Below are 16,283 nucleotides of genomic sequence, written 5' to 3' on the forward strand. Positions count from 1 at the left end.
CCTTCTTTCCAACCCTGTTCCCTTTCCTTAACCTCTGATTTCCTGAGTCAGTCATCTCCCCTGCACACCAGCCACTCCCACCTGCTAGGTGATGGTTGTTAGATGAAACGGCTCAAGATGAATTATTTTAAAACCCAACTATTCACTTCTGGCAGACATTTGAAGAGATATGATTAGCCCTGTCTTGATCAGCTCCATTCTCCCCACACATCACTTTGCAAAATTCTTTCATGTGTTCACTTACTCTATTTATTGAGTGCCTACTCTGTGCCATTTGGAGCACAAAAAGTCCTCCCCCCCCCCCCCCCCCGGAGCTCAGAGTCACTGGGGCAAACAGACGCTAATCAGCTGATTCCACAATTTCCTGAAACTGCACCAGTGATTCAGTGCTCCAAGGACCCGTGAGCGAGCTGAGAGAGGACCTCAGAGCTTTTGGCCTCCAGGGCTCTGCCAGGCGGCCTCTGTGAACCTATGTGTTCCCGCCTGCAGCAGCCACTGGTTACTTACATTTGTGAGACGTTTATAGTTTGTCTGTGGCTGTGCATTACCCTCCTGCCCACCCTACGCTTGCCTCCTTCATTTCAATTCTCCCCACAGTGCAAGCCATGGTTCTGTTTATTCCTGTACCAGTCCAGCCCCAGCCCTGCTGGATGCTGGGTGGGGAGTAACCTGCCCATCTCCGACACCACAGACAGACAGGTCCTCATCTATGGTCTACTCTGTGTGGCCAGAGTGGAAAACTTGAAAACGGGAGTCCTCAGTACCGAAGTATATGACTGGCACTCAATAAATACTAGCTGAATTGAATGAAAATAGAATGTGTGGATTTTTTCCATTGTGTGCACTGGACACAAGGCAGACGGGCAGATGGCTTATTTGCATGACTAGGTCAGAAGGGAGGTCTCTGTCTTGCGATCCCCTCATGGAAGGATCCAGGAAGGGGAACACCCAAGAGATCGTCCCCGGGGAGAAATCAACACCAGCATACACCTCCAGCAGTCCCAGGACCCTCACCTGGGAAGTCAGCTGAGGGGTAGGGATCCTTCACTTCATTGACATTAGATTCAAATTCATCGATTTTCAGCTGTAGGAAGGAACACAACAAAGATGAGGATAAAAGCAAAAACTGCAGTTTCTGCTTACTGGAGGGTCATTGACTGGAGGGTCAGTGTAGGCTCCGGCTCAGTCCTCCCTACAGCCTGGGGGATAGGTCATATAGGATCATTCCTTTTTTATGAACGAGAAGCCAAGCCTAGAAAGGTCACACAAGTTGCCAAGACCTCAGACTGTCTGAGCCTGTGCACGGCATCCCCTGTTTAGTTCCCTGGGGCCCAATTCTCCAACCCTTGCACCTCTGCTTCCACCATTTCCAGAAAGTTTGAGCAGAGCCAGGCTGGAACAATCAGGAAGTGATGGGAAGCCAGTCTGGGTCTCTCAATGGAACAGGGGTGTCAAGTCGTGAGGGGGACACCTTGACTGGGGTGGGAACCCGGGACTCTGAGGAAGTCTGGTTCCCAGAGTGGGGCATCTATGCCTCTCAGTATAAAGGATTCCTTGTGGGAGGGTAGCGATTTACTCTCCCCCCAGTAGAGTGGAGACAGATGTCCTCACCTGGCTGATAACCAGGCAGATAGCCCCTTTCCACATTCCTACCCACCCACCAGCACCCTAAGTCATGGAGGTGAAACCAGAGGACTTGTAGAGTCCCTCCCCATCCTGCCTCTGAAGATACCCCACACGATGCTCACCTTGGCGGTGGTAGGGATGCCTTCACCCTTGGGTTTCTGTTCCAGCTTCTTGGCCATCACTGACTTCTCTTCCTCTGACTTATCTGGAAGACCCCTAAGTTAAAAAGAAAGAAAGAAAGAAAGAAAGAAAGAAAGAAAGAAAGAAAGAAAGAAAGAAAGAAAGAAAGAAAGAAAGAAAGAAAGAAAGAGAGAGAGAGAGGAAGGAAGGAAGGAAGGAAGGAAGGAAGGAAGGAAGGAAGGAAGGAAGGAGAAAGAAAGAAAGAAAGAAAGAAAGAAAGAAAGAAAGAAAGAAAGAAAGAAAGAAAGAAAGAAAGAAAGAAAGAAAGAAAGAAAGAAAGAAATCCCACAGTGGAAGCCCAACTAGAAAGTTCTCAGGGATCTGCTTAGTCTAATGGCATCCTCAAGGGGATCCCACACCAAGGACTCAGGGGACTCTGTGGAGGATGGAGCAGTGTAGACTGCCAAATGGGAGGGACTATAGCCCTGGGCAAGCCCTTTCCCTGTGATGAAAGGGCATGATGCCCAGCTTGGGGCCATGACTACATACGGCTTGCTGGTCAGCTACGCTCAATGTTCATTGAAGGGTAAATGGGTGAAAAATGGTTTTGTGCCTAGTTCATAAAGAATTCACAGTGTGGGAGCACGATTTGGTTCAAGACGGGGCTCAACTCTTTGGAAGTGTCTGGATTACATTGCTCTCTTTCTCTTCCTATCCTGCCTCTTCCCAGAATATGCATACCATTCCCGCAGGCATGGGCACTGGAGGAAGCAGGACTTTTGTCTAGAACCATTAAGTATGGTTCTCCAACCAGCAGATGGAGAAAGGTGTAAAAGACCTGAGAAGCCAACCACCACTTCACATACAACAAGGCCAGGGGGCAGCAAAGGGAAATGTCTCCCTTCAAGAAGTGCAGGGACTCCGTGGCAGGACTGGTTGAATTTCTAGAACTCTCCACCAGGGTTCCCTGGTCCCACCTGCCTGGCTCTGCCATCACATTTCCTGAGGCCTGTCTAGAGACCAACTGCCTCCAATTCTGCGCCCAGGGACACCTCATAGGACTTCAGCCATCCCTATGCACGCTGGTTGCAGAAGCCTGCCCACTGGGGCAGGTGTCACTGTGGCACAGCCTCTGCTCATCAGGCTCCAAGGAGCCACCTGCCCAGAGCTAGGAGGTCACCATCAGGCATGCCAGGTCCCTCCCTTCTGAGGATGCAGCACTCACTTGGACATCTTCCTGCGTTTTCTCTCCTCAGCTTTGGCCTTCTGGGCAGAAGTCAGGCTCTCTGCCTCAGCCAGGTTGTCCACAGCGATGGCCAGGAAGACATTGAGCAGGATATCTGAGGGTGTCCGGCTAAGGAGTCTTGGGTTGTGGATGAAAGGGAAACCTGGGGGGCCGGAGTCTCACCCTGCCCGTGGGTTGGCACGACAACCCTGCTTCCTTGGTGGGGTGTTGGAGTTCTTCTTGCCAGTTACCCCATGGGATGGCATGGGCCCAAGGACACGGACAAGCATCCCCAGGGGAGCCTGACTGCAGAGGGTGCCCATGATGGGCCTTGAGTACCGTCCATTTCCTGCCCAGGACTGATCCCAGCTCTCTCGGGGGGCTTTGTGGGGCACCCGTGAGGCGCTGTAACTGAGAGTCCTGTGCTCAGTGCACATAAGCTCAAGGACCACTGGTTCCCTCCCTCCCCACTACTCATAATATCAAATTCCACGGTACCGGCACCAGAACCCCGGGCACTGCCGGCTCTGTCTGCCCCGTCCACCTCGCCCTCCCCAGTGCCCATCTCATTCTTGGTCTGCCTTCTCCCTGGTTCCTCCCTGCCTGCCTCCGAACCTGTGGAGGAGGCTGCCCACCAACGTCACGGCCCCTCCACCAGACCTGTTCTTGCTCCTGCCTTGTTCCAGGCTCACCAGCCTCTTTGGGATGAAATCCTCCCACCTGTAACCAGTCACCTCTGTGGTCCTTCCCCTTTCCTGGTGGAAGGAATTATCCTACAGCTCGACCTGCACTTGCCATATGCTACGTCCCATCCCCCTGCCCCCTCCATGAGCCTGGGAGCTCCCCTCCAGCCAGAGGGCCCGGTGCCTGGCAAGTGGGTACCCTTGACCCGCATTGTAAGCCCCCGCCCGTCCCAACCCCCTCCCTCCGCTCTTTTCTGTGCCCTGCTCCCAAGGGGATACAATTGCCACAGACAAAAAGGATGATGAAATAAATGCACACGAGCACCCCAGGGTAGGACGGCCCGCCGTAGGCCATGATCCCGTTGTACATCACAGAATTCCAGTCTTCACCTGTTAGGACCTAGAGGGACAGGGAGCACTGGGGTAGAGGGACGCGGATGGACTTGAGAGCCTTCTGTCGGGACCACACTGCCCAAAAGGCCCCCTCCAACTCTGTCAGTTCCCCTAAACCTTTCCTCTCTTCATTCACGGCCAGGACAAAAGGTCCCTGCTCTTCTGGCCTCTCTCCCAGTGGTCAAAAGTGGGCCAAGGAGTTTGGCCGTGGGGTCGCCACATCCCTGTGCTCTGTCCCTAATGCCCAGGCCTACCTGTACTACGCCCACCCATGCCTCCTGGCATTCCAGCCTCCCGAAACAGTGTGAAATGTCAAGTGTCTTCTAAGGCATGACACCGGACCAGCCCTCGGGTGAATGGAAGAAAGAGAGGGTGACGTCATCTTTAAGACCAACTGATTGCCACACGCCGACCTCCCCACTGGTACCAACGAGGTGATGTTCCTCGTGAGTGCTGGCTCCGACACAGGGGAGTGATGTGGGTAGTGCGTGAGAGAGAAAGCAGACCCTGCGACTCCATTCGTTTGGTATCAGTGATCCTACTATGGGCCAGCGCTCCGCTTGGCACCGGGGACACAGGCAAATAGGACAAACTGGACACAGCTCCTAGCCTCGGGAGGGTGAGGGAGGCTCACAGTAGAGAGAAGACAGGGGGTGAGGGGGCCCGCAGAGGGACCTTGAACTCAAACCAGCAGATCGCAGAAGACTTCCTGGAGGAGGTGATGCCCACGCCGATCCCCAAGGACAAGAAGTGGGATTCAGCTCCTGCCGCACGGCCTACCTGAAAGACGCTGATGAGGGCCTGCGGGAAGTTGTCAAAGTTGCTGCGCCGCACCTCCGTGTCCTCGAAATCGTACCTGCCCCCGAAGAGCTGCATGCCCAGCAGGGCGAAGATGATGATGAAGAGGAAAAGCAGCAGCAGCAGGGAGGCGATGGAGCGGATGGAGTTGAGCAGGGATGCCACCAGGTTGCTCAGCGACGTCCAGTACCTGAAGGCAGACGGTCACCGGTCACCGGTGGAGACGAGCGGCGCCTCCCCCCCCCCCCCGCCCCCGCCAGCCCCGCGCTCACTTGGTGATCTTGAAGATCCGCAGGAGGCGGATGCAGCGCAGCACGGAGATGCCCAGGGGCGTCATGGCACCTGACTCCACCAGCAGCAGCTCGAGGACGCCGCTGCACACCACGAAGCAGTCGAAGCGGTTGAAGATGGACATGAAATACTGGCGCAGGCCCAGCCCGCACATCTTCAGCAGCATCTCGACGGCGAAGAGGGCCAGCAGCACGCGGTTGGCAACGTCTGCGGGGTGGGCGGCCGGGCCTCAGCGCCCCTCTTGCCCGCCCCCTGCCGCGGGGACTTGGCCTTGGCCACGCCCCCCCCCGGGACCCCCCCCCCCCCCCACGCGCTTCCAAAGCACGGTCCCTGTTCTGTTCCCCAACCCCCCAGCCCAGGAGAACCCGGGGAATGTTTGCCCATCGGAGGAACGCCGAGGCAGACGCCGGAGAAGCGCCACCGGTCCGTGTTTTCACAAAACCGAATTCTGTTGCTTTTGATTTCACTCCAGTTAATCGGGCTCTGCCCCCACTCTGCTTACCGTACACATCCCTTCTCCTGCGGGAGGAGGGGTCCCCCCACCTTGCCAGAGCCGGCCCGTCCACCTAGGCTTTGCCCCCTGACCCCCACCTGGCGAAACCCACCGTCAACCATCTCTTTTCTCTCCCGTGTGCTTCACTTCTCCTTTCAAGTGGATTCTCCCATCGCCGTTTTAAAAAAATGCAGAAGTCTCTCCCATTTCCACCCACCCCACCCCCCAAGCAGTTCCTGCTCTGGCTCTCTCCTCCCTATCACGGCCACACACAGCAAAAGGTTATCTTCTTGGATCTCTTCACCTCTTCACACCCTGCCCTGCCCCGTTGACCCTTGAACTCATACCTAACTGGGTCCACCTGGTCGCTCCAGCAACAAACTCTCTCTCAGGGGCACGACTTTCAGGTCACCAAATCCAATGGGTGTTTTAACCTGCAATTTTCCTGAGCTCCTGGAAGCACGGGGCACGGTTGACCAGCCTGGCTTTTTTCAAATATTCTCTTTCCTTAGCTTCTGTGACACCATATCCTTCTGGATTTCTTCTACTTCGCCTGCTTCTCCCAAGCCTCGTCTGCAGATGCAATTCTTTACCTAATCACTGAATGCTGACCTTGAGCTCTACATTTAGTATATTCCATCCTCTGGTGATCTGGTGATGTCTTCTAAGGCCATAGCTTCGATTGCCACCCCTGCCAGTGACGCCCAGATTTTAATTCTTGCACTCTTAGCTTAGGATCCCTACATCATGTGGGAGATACCCCAGCATCTCCTCCCCTGTAATCCTTCTCTTGCTATCTTACAGCTGCTTCTACTGTTGCCCTCCCTATATGGACTTGGCATTACTCATTAGCATCTGTCTTCTCCTCTGGCCAAGTAAGTTTCCTGGAAGGCAAGAACGGCATATTGATTCTCTCTGCATCCTGGGTTCTTTCTCTGTGCCTTACCTATGTAGTATGCACGCAATAAATAGTTGGTGAAAGATTGCTCTTTGGGGAGTAGAATTCGAACCTGGACGTTTGCAGTTTCAGATTGCCGGTAATCCTCATGTTCGGTGTCTGAAATTGTAATAATTTAACCAGACACCTGGGTGCGTGGTTGGAGGCTTTCCAGTGAGCTGCTGTTACTGCCCCCGGTAATGCCAGGAGGAAAAATACTACCAGCCTATAATTTCCAGAAAACAATGTCAATATCTGCTTGACGTCTTCTGCAAAACCTGAGGGGCTACCGGCTGGCTTTGGCCGTCGGCCACATCTGTCCCCTTCCTGGCTTCACTCTGTTCTGTCTCACCTTGCAAATGGGTCAACCAGAGAGGCTGGTTGTGGTGCTCTGAGGCGATAGACAGGGTGTTGAGGGCAACGACCAGGATCACCAGCCAATAGAAGACTCTGGACTTGATCACATCGTGGCATTTCCAGCGAAAGATGCGGTTCCACTGCCTCCAGTGGCGGCTGGGAGAGGAGAAAGAGGAGGACGGAGTCAAAGAGCTGCTTTACTCCAAGCTCCCTCCTTCCTGCGGTTGCTTTGGGCCAGACCGCAGCCCTACTTAGCCTGATCGCCCACTCTCTGGCCACATGGGAGACGCTCAGGGCAAGAACTGCAGAGCCAGACTGATTTAAAATCTTGCCTCTTACTAGCGAAGCTCTTCCTCTTTTCAAAGGAGAATAATAACGATGCCAGCCTCAGAGGGGATTAGAGATTATGCGAGTACAATGCTTAGTTGGCACTGTGCCCAGTATCCTATGGGGGCTCCACATACTTTAATTTTAGTTAGAGCACACTGGGAGGCCTCACTTTGCTCATTATGAAAGCAAATTCTGTAACAGATGAATCATATCTGGTGTTGGTGAGGGTGTGGAAAGGGCACTGTCACAGCCACTGCAACCGCCTTGGAGAACCATTTGGCAACGCCGACCAAGGTTTTAAAATCTACATACTCTTCGACCCAGCAATTCCATTTCTAGGAATCGGCCCAGCAGAAATGTTCATACTTAGGTACAACTGTTCCTGTGGCGCGTTTGTGTTGTCAAAAATTGCACAGGTTAAATATCTTATGGTATTATATTCATACTGTGAAATACTTCGCATCCAAAGACATACCAAATGAAGGTGTGTGGACCATCAAGCCACAAAGACACAGAGGAAACTTAATTGCCCATCACTAAGTGAAAGAAGCCAGTCTGAAAGTCCTACGTACTGTACGATTCTAACTATGTGACGTTCTGGAAAAGGCAGAGCTATGGAGACAGTAAAAAGATCAGTGGTTAGTGGCTGGGGTGGGGGGGCGGGGGCGGTGGGGGAAGGATGAGCAGTCAGAGTACAGACGATTTTTAGGGCAGTGAAGATACCGTGTATGATTTTATAATGATGGATGGGTCCCTGTCATTTCATATTTGCCCAAGCCCACGGGATGAAGGCACGGCACCAAGAGTGAGCCCTAGCGTAAACCAGGTGCATCAGGTGTAACAACTGTCCCGTTCTGGTGGGGGCTGGTGATGAGTGAGCTGTGCCCGTGTGGTGGCGGGGGGATATGAGACAACTCTGTGCCTTCTGCTGAATTTGCCGTGAACCTTAAAAAAATTAAAGTCTTAAAAACACCAAGATGGGTGTGTATGTATGAGGCTGCCCTAAATAGACGATTTTAAGTTGAAAGTGTTCATAGATGCTATGTGTATCATATTCATTTATTTATCAAATATTTGGCAGTATGTAGTCTATGTTGGGCACTGTTCTGGGTTCTGTTGGGACGGTAGTTAACGTAAAGACCCCTGTCACGTAAAAAGGCAAGCAAAACAAAAAACCTGGCATATGTGTGTGTGTGTGTGTGTGTGTGTGCGCGCGCGTGTAAGAGAGATAAAAGCATAGCAAAGGTCTTGGAGGGATAGCCATCTGTTACCATGGTTACCTCTTTGCAGGGCAGTGGGACCTTCATCTTTTCTTTGATGTATTTCTCTACCATTGGGCTTTCAAAATCACGGTTATGTATGGATTTTTAAAAGGAAGCAGCCAACCAAACAAATACAGCTTCCTCTTGAGACAAAGGCACTTGAGCCTGGAGTGTCCCCCTGTCTCCAGACCCCTGGCCGGCCAGCCTCATGCCTGCAAAGCTCTCCATGCCACCTCTTTGCAACGCACACCTTCCCTCTTCCCAAGCAGAGGTTTCCAGAACTAATTAGCCCACCGACTCGACTCTCATCAGAGGGCAGCAGCCAAATCCTCTCCTTGCCTCCTGGCAGGCTTCCAGTCCCTTCCCTGTGTGCTGTAGAAGCAGGTGATCTGCTGAGTGCCCTCTGATGGCGCTGAGGGATGGGGCATGTGACTCTAAAGCTAGTAAGTGGGTTCTAACAGTACATGGGGGACAGCACATGGGTTCTAACTCCATGTCTCGGGGAGTTCTGAGTCTGGGAAGACCCTGGGGTGAAGGGCAGGTACTTACACAAACTGGATGATTTTGTTCAAGCCCTCGATTTCATACAGGCTCTCTGTGTCGGAGCCTCCTTCATCCAGAGACAGCTTCCCTGGGAACAAGAGAGAAAAGCTGGGCCAGTCTTTGGGGCCCCTCCGGGCTGGACACACCTAAGCCGGGCACACCTGGAAAAGGGGCCCTTGGCTGGAGGCACCTGTGACCACAGGCCCTAGTGGGCCTGGATGGCTCTGCGTTTTCCCGAGCTGCCCGAGGAAGAGCCCACACTTGCAGGGGAGAGGCGGCTGTGGGCAGGCAGCATGGCACTCTGTACTTCAGGAGGAGCCCCGGGCTCACCCGGATGCCATCATTTCGAGCCGTAAGGCTTAAGGTGGGTCACTCACCCTCTAAGGGCCTGAGTTTTCTCACCTGCAAAATGGCAACAGTCTACCTGCCGGAAGGGCGACGTGACGCAGTGCCGTCTCTGGGAGCCGACCGCGAGGGGCCGCTCAGGGGTGGGGAGGGCATGCTGACTATGCCTTGGGGCCCGAACCTTCTCTCAAGTCCTCAACGTCCATGACCTCGCCCTGCGTGATCCAGCTCATGTAGCCCCGGAGGTCCTCTTCCAGCTGCTGCTTCTCCCGGAGCTTTTGGAAGGTTCCCCTGGACTTGGCCTTCTCCCGCTCCTTAGTGAATTCCCTGAAGGAACAGAGAGATGGGGAAGGGCGGAGAAAAAAGAGAGGGTGTGGAGAAGGATTGGGCTTCCCAAGGACAGAGAGAGCACATTTGGGGCTGGATGTGCCCCTGTCTTCGGGTCCAGGGTGTCGCCTGGGGTCCAGGTGCCCTTCCAGGTGACAGAGGGGCAGCTCCTCTCGTGCCCCCTCGCCATCCACACCCTCAGGAGCACCTTGGAGTGCCCAGCCTGCCTTTCTCATTGCCTTCTTCTCATCTCGTCTGGTATTTTATCCTCCCTCGTCTTGGGGTTGCCTTGGACACTAGGGGTTAATGACATGACCATTTCCCTAACAGAATCAGCCACGGATCCTCAAATTTTCCAGGCTTCCCTGACCCTTGAAGCTACCTTAGGAATTTAGTTCTGCTTACAGACCTAAGGTCTGGAGGAAATTCCCCTGAGTCTAGAAGAAACCAGGTGGCCACACTGGAAGGAAAGGACCGGAGGGTCAGCGAGGGATCTTCAGACCAGCAGAGGCAACCCACTAAGCAGGGTGGAGAGAGAGGGAGGAGAGAGGGAGACGCAGGCACAGTCATTGGCTTGTCACATCAGCGCCTCAGCCCTCAGCACCGTCCCCAGGGACAGGGCCCCGGGCAGGGGGGCTCTGACCCTTTCCTGCTGTGGATCCTTTGGTAGTCCCAGGAAAACTGAGGCTACCTCCTCAGGATAATGTTGCAAAATGCACAAAATAAAACCATCTCATTACAAAGGAGTCGATTGTATCGCAATATACTTATGGACATATAAAGAAATTGTGATAAGTACGTATATGCTTCTTTGTTAGCTCATTCCCTAGCAAAGCCGACTTGCAGATCTAACAGCTGTCATAGTTTCAAAGTAGTAATGCGTGTTGTGTGGGTTCTACTGGGACAAGTCACAGGGAGCGCTAAATACCACTGTGGCGCACTGTCTCCACGCCTAGTGAAAGGAGACGCTAGATTTCAATCAGAGCTAGCAGAAAAGAAAGACAAGTTTTTCTCATTCAAGTTCACAGACCCCCTGAGTTCTTTCTACAGAGTGCTTGGAGGGAAGCTTCTGGGGTGGGGTGCTGGCCATGGGGAAGGGGGCTGATGGTCACTTCTAGATTCTCCACTGTGGCTGCCTTGGAGCCGTCGCAGAGAGAACAGCTCTCAATAATGACCATTAGCACTTAGTGCTCATTATGTGCTGGACTCTGCTCTAAGGACTTTCTACGTATTAACTCATTTAATGCTCCCAACAACCCTTTGGGATTATTCCCGTTTGACAGATGAGGCACAGAGAGGTTAGGTGACGAGGCAAAGGTCACACAGCCACCAAGCAGTAGTGTAAAGATTTAAACTTGGACAGTCTAGCCCCAGTCTGTGTGCCTCACTGAAGGCCCCACACACTCCTAACATGAAGCATCAGCTCCTGCACATCCAGGGGCAGGAGGCTGGGATCTCGGGGGCTTCACCCAGAGGGAGTGCGGGTGTAGAGGGACAGAAGAAGAAAGGATGCGAGAAGGCTTGGGGAGAAGGGAGAAAAATTAAAAATCGAGGGGCTCCTGCCTGCATCTTCTACACCTCCCTTGCTAACCCGGGAGTGTGCTCTTGGCAAAGGGGGAGCCAGGGATAAGCGGAGGTTCTAATCCACATCTCCCTGCCCTGCTTCTCCCCTTCCTCCTCCTCCTCCTCCTCCCACACCTCTTCCTCCTTTACCGCCTACTCTCTTTCTCCCTCTTGCTCTTTTCCTGCTCTCCCCATCCCACCCCCAAACTCTCTGCCCCTTCTCCCTTCCACCCTCCATCCTTCTCCTCTCCTTTTCTTCCCTCTCCCCGCAGCTGCTTGTGAACTTCCTTACCCGCTCAGGACACCCAGCACCAGGTTGAGAATGAAGAAGGATCCCAGCAGAATGAGGGTGACAAAATAGATCCAGGGCCACTCGTTCCCGATGGCATCATTGACCTGGTCCAGACAAAAGTGTGAGTCCCATACACTGACCCGAGAGGGCTTAGGTCCCCTTCTGGACTCAATGCTCCGCCTGCCCCTGGGGACAAGGAGAGAGGCCATCTGGGCCCAGTGAGAGGACTGTCCTCACCCAAAGATCTAGGACCTGGAATCAGAAGTACATCTCAAAAGTAGCCTTGCTGTCTGTCCACTTGGGCCAGACAAGTCCGACACATTTCTTCCCCCAACCATTCACCTCCCTGGCTCGACTCTTTCGTTTACTTTTTTTAAATTGTTTTTGAGTGTTTATTTATTTTTGTAAGAGAAAGAGAGAGACAGTGTGAGCAGGGGAGGAGCAGAGAGAAAGGGAGACACAGACTCTGAATCAGGCTTCAGGCTCCCAGCTGTCAGCACAGAGCCCGATGCAGGGCTCGAACTCACAAATCGTGAGATCATGACCAAAGCTGAAGTCAGATGCTTAACCATCGGAGCCACCCAGGCACCCTGGGCTCGACTCTCTCATATACTCTCTCTCCAGTTGGTTTTCTTACAGCCAAGATTTTTCAAAGTAGAAGAAACACTAAAAAGTCTTGGCGTGAGCTTGGCCAGCTCCTTCATAAACAAGCTCTGTGACCCTAGACAAGTCACCTAACATCTCTGAGCATTATCCCATCTGTCCATGGGGATAATGATATATGCTTGCCCCTCACAGACCCGTAATAGAGGTGAAATAACACGTGACAGTCCTTTGAAATGTTTGATAACTCGCTCCCAAAATATGAGCTTACGAGAACTACCCATACTAATCCTTTATGTTTGCAAAGCATCTGACTGACAATCTTTTCCTCAACAGGCAGTATCACGTTGTGGTTAAGCGTTCTGGGATCAGAGCCCGAGGGATTAGAGTTTGCTCACCAGCTCCATAATTGTGGGCAAGTTACTGGACCTCCTTGAGCCTCAGTTTCCTCATCTGTAAAGTGGGACCCATGCCTTCCATTGTTGGAAGATTAATTAAGAAACGCAACCTAGCTCCTGATAACACCAAATAAATAATATACTCCAGCAAGAAAACTTATATAGCATTGACCACATTACTGTTGTAATTCAGTTAATCTTCCTGGTAGTAACCATCAGAACTACCCTATGATGTAGGCAGTATTTTTATTTTATAGACAAGGAAACTCATATCTAAAAATATTTATATGGGAAAGCAGTCTTGCCCTGGGGCAAAAAAAAAAAAAAAAGACTCAGAGGGTCCTTTATCCCTCAAGAAATCTGAGATTCTAGGTCACGGGAATGAGTCGCTCACAGCCAGGCTTAGGGAAAAGTTAGAAGTTGAGACCAGAACCCATGGAGCTCCTGGTTTCCATTCCTCTCCCACCTCTTAGGTTCTGCACAGACAGGTTGTACCTTGGAGATTGTCCAAAGGATGGTGGGACACACACCTGGGAACAGGAAGGGGGCCATGCACCCCGTGTAGGTTTCCCAGGGAGGGGTGAGAAGCAGCCGCCGACACTGGAGTCAGTGACTGTTGAGCCCCTCCCCCTCCCCGATGAGCCTGCGGATGAAGGGAGAAGGTTCTGCAGGCACAGGGCCAGACCCACCCAGTAGAGGACATCGGTCCACCCCTCCATGGTGATGCACTGGTACACGGTGAGCATGGAGAAGCCAAAGTTGTCAAAGTGCGTGATGCCGTGGTTGGGCCCCGGCCAGCCGCCCCGACACTCGCTGCCGTTGATGGTGCACGGGCGTCCCGAGCCCGTCCTGGCGCAGGGTGAGGGCTTCTCGTTCTCTACCGTGGCCACGATATCTGGGGGCGGAAGGCAGCATGAGCATCAGATGAGAGGAGCAGGTGGACAGGAATGAGAGAAGGTAGTTTGCAATCATTGAGCAATAGGTCTAAAACACACTCAGCTGAAAACACAAAGGACTGCGCCCCCTGGAGCATATGGCGATGGAGGAGGAGGGCTGCTTGGGGCGGGGGGCCCAGCCGTGGATGTCTACAGGCAGCAGCGGTCATATCTTAGGCCCCAGGGCCTCATCAGAGGGCCCGCTTCGAGGATTACTTTCCTATGAGGACGTAACCTACGTAGCAGGTGTAATGTGAATGTCAGGTATATCCACAGAGCTTTAAAACAGGAGGCAGCTATCCCACTGGGGCGGAGGTGAGGGGCGAGGTCACACGTGTTCTGACTCAAGAGTTCCTCTGGGAGATGACGTGGAGATACCCCAATGGTACTGAGATGAGCTGCACAAGACACGACGCTTCAGGGGTGCGGGTCTACAGGCATTCCCAGCAGTCCCCGCTGTGTCCCTGGATGGTGCTCTTATTATCTCTAAAATCCTTCAGTTTGGATTCCATCCTGGATCCCTTCTTATCGGGGGATGTTTTAGTCCTCTATTGTGCTCAGAGATTAAATTAGCTCATCAGAGTTGGAATGCCCTCCCTTACCCGTATTTACCATGTTGCCTCCATCTTCTGGAGAAGGGAGAGGAGAACATCAATAGTTCTGGGCTCTGAGTGGGTCCCTGACCCCTCAAGGCAAGGCGTGCCCATCCCAGAAAGGTTTTTGAGCACGGCTGGCCAGCACTGGTCAAGAACGCATGAGAACACGGGATGAGACCACAAATTTGGTCTGAAGGTTGTGATAGAAAGTCTCCTCCTCTCTGTCTGAATAAGGCGTTATCATAGGACATAGACTGTTACAGGAACAGGACGAGGCTTAACTAGGAGGGGACTAGGAATGAAACCACTGAAAGCTCTATGAGAGCTCACTGTTTTGGGTTGGGCTTGGACCTTGCGTTGCCCGTCCCCTCGTCAGTGGGCCTGGGGAAGTAAGGCGTCTCCCAAGACACTGCAGGTATTGTAGTCTTGGCCATCCTGGGTTACTCTGGTGAGTTAGGTTCTGGGCTTTTGGTGGGAGGGGTTCTCCTAACAAAAGTCACCTCTTCCTCATGCCATCACCAATTCCTGTCGACCCTGGTAGAATCAACCCTCCAACCGAGACAGATCGATACCTGCCATCTCGGCAGCAATGAGCCTCAGAGTGCAGTGTTCAGGGCCCCCACTCAGTCACAATTATTTTTATAACAATGCCAAGACATTATTTCATCTCCCGATCCTTCAACAAACGCAGGGTGGAGTTTTCTAGAGACGACATGACGTGTGATTTCACAACAGACTGAGTACAGAAGTAGCTGTGGGTATCCAGCAGATTGTATTAAGCCAGGCATTAAAGAGATTTAGACAAAAAGTAAGACAGTACCATTCTTGGATTAAATGTTTTGGGTTTGGGAAAATACAGTAATTTTTTAATAAAATAAATTATTTATGTTCATAATGGCCTTATTAGTGTCCTTTTAAAATGAATTAATAAGTTAATATTGTGACATTGTTTTCTCAGTTTTCGTACCTAATGCCATAAACATCAGTGAATAAAATCCATACCAACAAAAGCTCTTTGGGGTCCTTAATAATTTTTAAGAGTGCCAAGAGTCCTGAGGCAAACAGTTTGAGAACTACTGGCTTAGAAGGCTGGAGTCAGGCTCGGCTGGGCCTCAAGACGTATTATCTCTGAGAACCCTACAAATAACCCTTCGGCTCCTGGGTGCTTTCTTGAGATCCCCTTTCAAACACTGCTCTGTGGGTCCTGGTTCTGAGGGCCTGCTCAGACTAAAGCTAAAATGACGGCTGTAAAGAAAAGTACAAGTGGAAATTCGGGCTTGTCCTGACCTGCAGCTCAAGCCACAGCAGGCTCAGAAAGCCCAAAGATACCACATTTATTTATTTGGGGTGGGAGTGCTCCATTCAGAGCAAGCTGTGGCCTGGGCCCCTGTCCACGTGCCTCCATCACTGACCCTGGCAGACCTGTGCTTCCTTCAAGGGAGACTTTGTCCAAGAGAGAACCATTCCTCAGGTCAACAGGTGTGGGAAGCAATGGCCTTCTCCACGGCTGAGGTGGCTGTCCCTTTTGAGTTGTCTTAGGACTACGGCCACCACCGCCGCCACCACCACCCCGACCCCGCCCCAGCGCCCCGGGAGCTCACCTGTCCCAATGAAGTAGCAGGTCTTGTGCATTTTGCCCTTGAAGAGCTCCAGCCCGATGATGGCATAGATGATGACCATAAAGAGGACGAGCAGGGCGATGTGGAACAGGGGAAGCATGGCCTTGAAGATGGAGTTGAGGACCACCTGCAGGCCTGCAGAGAGCGAGCAGGGAGGAGAAAGGAGGAGTCACTTCCCCTCTTGGTTTCCTCGCCCTCCCACTCTCTATGTCCTGGGAAGCCTCTGGGTTGGAAGGGGACCCAGAACTGGGCCGGGGAACGGGTTGGGGGAGGAGAAAGGGCATCTGCAGGAGCACCGGCACGCACTCGGCACCCCCGACACAAGACGGAGGGGTCTGAGCACACGGAAGGCTCTCAGGGCCTTGACGTCCAGGCCAGCCCCTTTGCTGCTCATCGGGGCGGTGTTGCTTTGGATGACGTTAACCTGTTCCAGAATCACGGTGAAAACCCTAGAGGGGAGAAGAGGGAGAGAAGAGGGCCCAGTGGTCAGACAAGCGACTGGTCCAGTGGTCCGGGACCCTGTGTCTCATTTGTGCTCAAGGGGCCC

At 52.7% G+C, this 16,283-nt stretch overlaps 1 protein-coding gene across 2 annotated transcripts in view; it reads right to left on the reverse strand.

Annotated features, from left to right (window-relative positions):
• The window catches only part of CACNA1S (calcium voltage-gated channel subunit alpha1 S), a 65,402-nt gene that overhangs the window by 30,849 nt on the left and 18,270 nt on the right, over positions 1–16,283 (reverse strand). For both annotated transcript variants that reach the window (XM_058700244.1, XM_058700243.1), the window contains exons 4-16: positions 16,043–16,185; positions 15,719–15,871; positions 13,276–13,481; positions 11,586–11,689; positions 9,585–9,730; positions 9,065–9,146; positions 6,919–7,079; positions 5,118–5,343; positions 4,828–5,035; positions 3,934–4,054; positions 2,972–3,086; positions 1,749–1,842; positions 1,015–1,084 (exon numbers count right to left, since the gene is read on the reverse strand). In XM_058700244.1, coding sequence (XP_058556227.1) covers positions 1,015–1,084; positions 1,749–1,842; positions 2,972–3,086; positions 3,934–4,054; positions 4,828–5,035; positions 5,118–5,343; positions 6,919–7,079; positions 9,065–9,146; positions 9,585–9,730; positions 11,586–11,689; positions 13,276–13,481; positions 15,719–15,871; positions 16,043–16,185 — 1,829 coding nt within the window. The remainder of the gene's footprint in view (positions 1–1,014; positions 1,085–1,748; positions 1,843–2,971; positions 3,087–3,933; positions 4,055–4,827; positions 5,036–5,117; positions 5,344–6,918; positions 7,080–9,064; positions 9,147–9,584; positions 9,731–11,585; positions 11,690–13,275; positions 13,482–15,718; positions 15,872–16,042; positions 16,186–16,283) is intronic.

The sequence above is a fragment of the Neofelis nebulosa genome, chromosome 15 (genome assembly GCF_028018385.1).
Source record: "Neofelis nebulosa isolate mNeoNeb1 chromosome 15, mNeoNeb1.pri, whole genome shotgun sequence".
Lineage (NCBI taxonomy): Eukaryota > Metazoa > Chordata > Mammalia > Carnivora > Felidae > Neofelis > Neofelis nebulosa.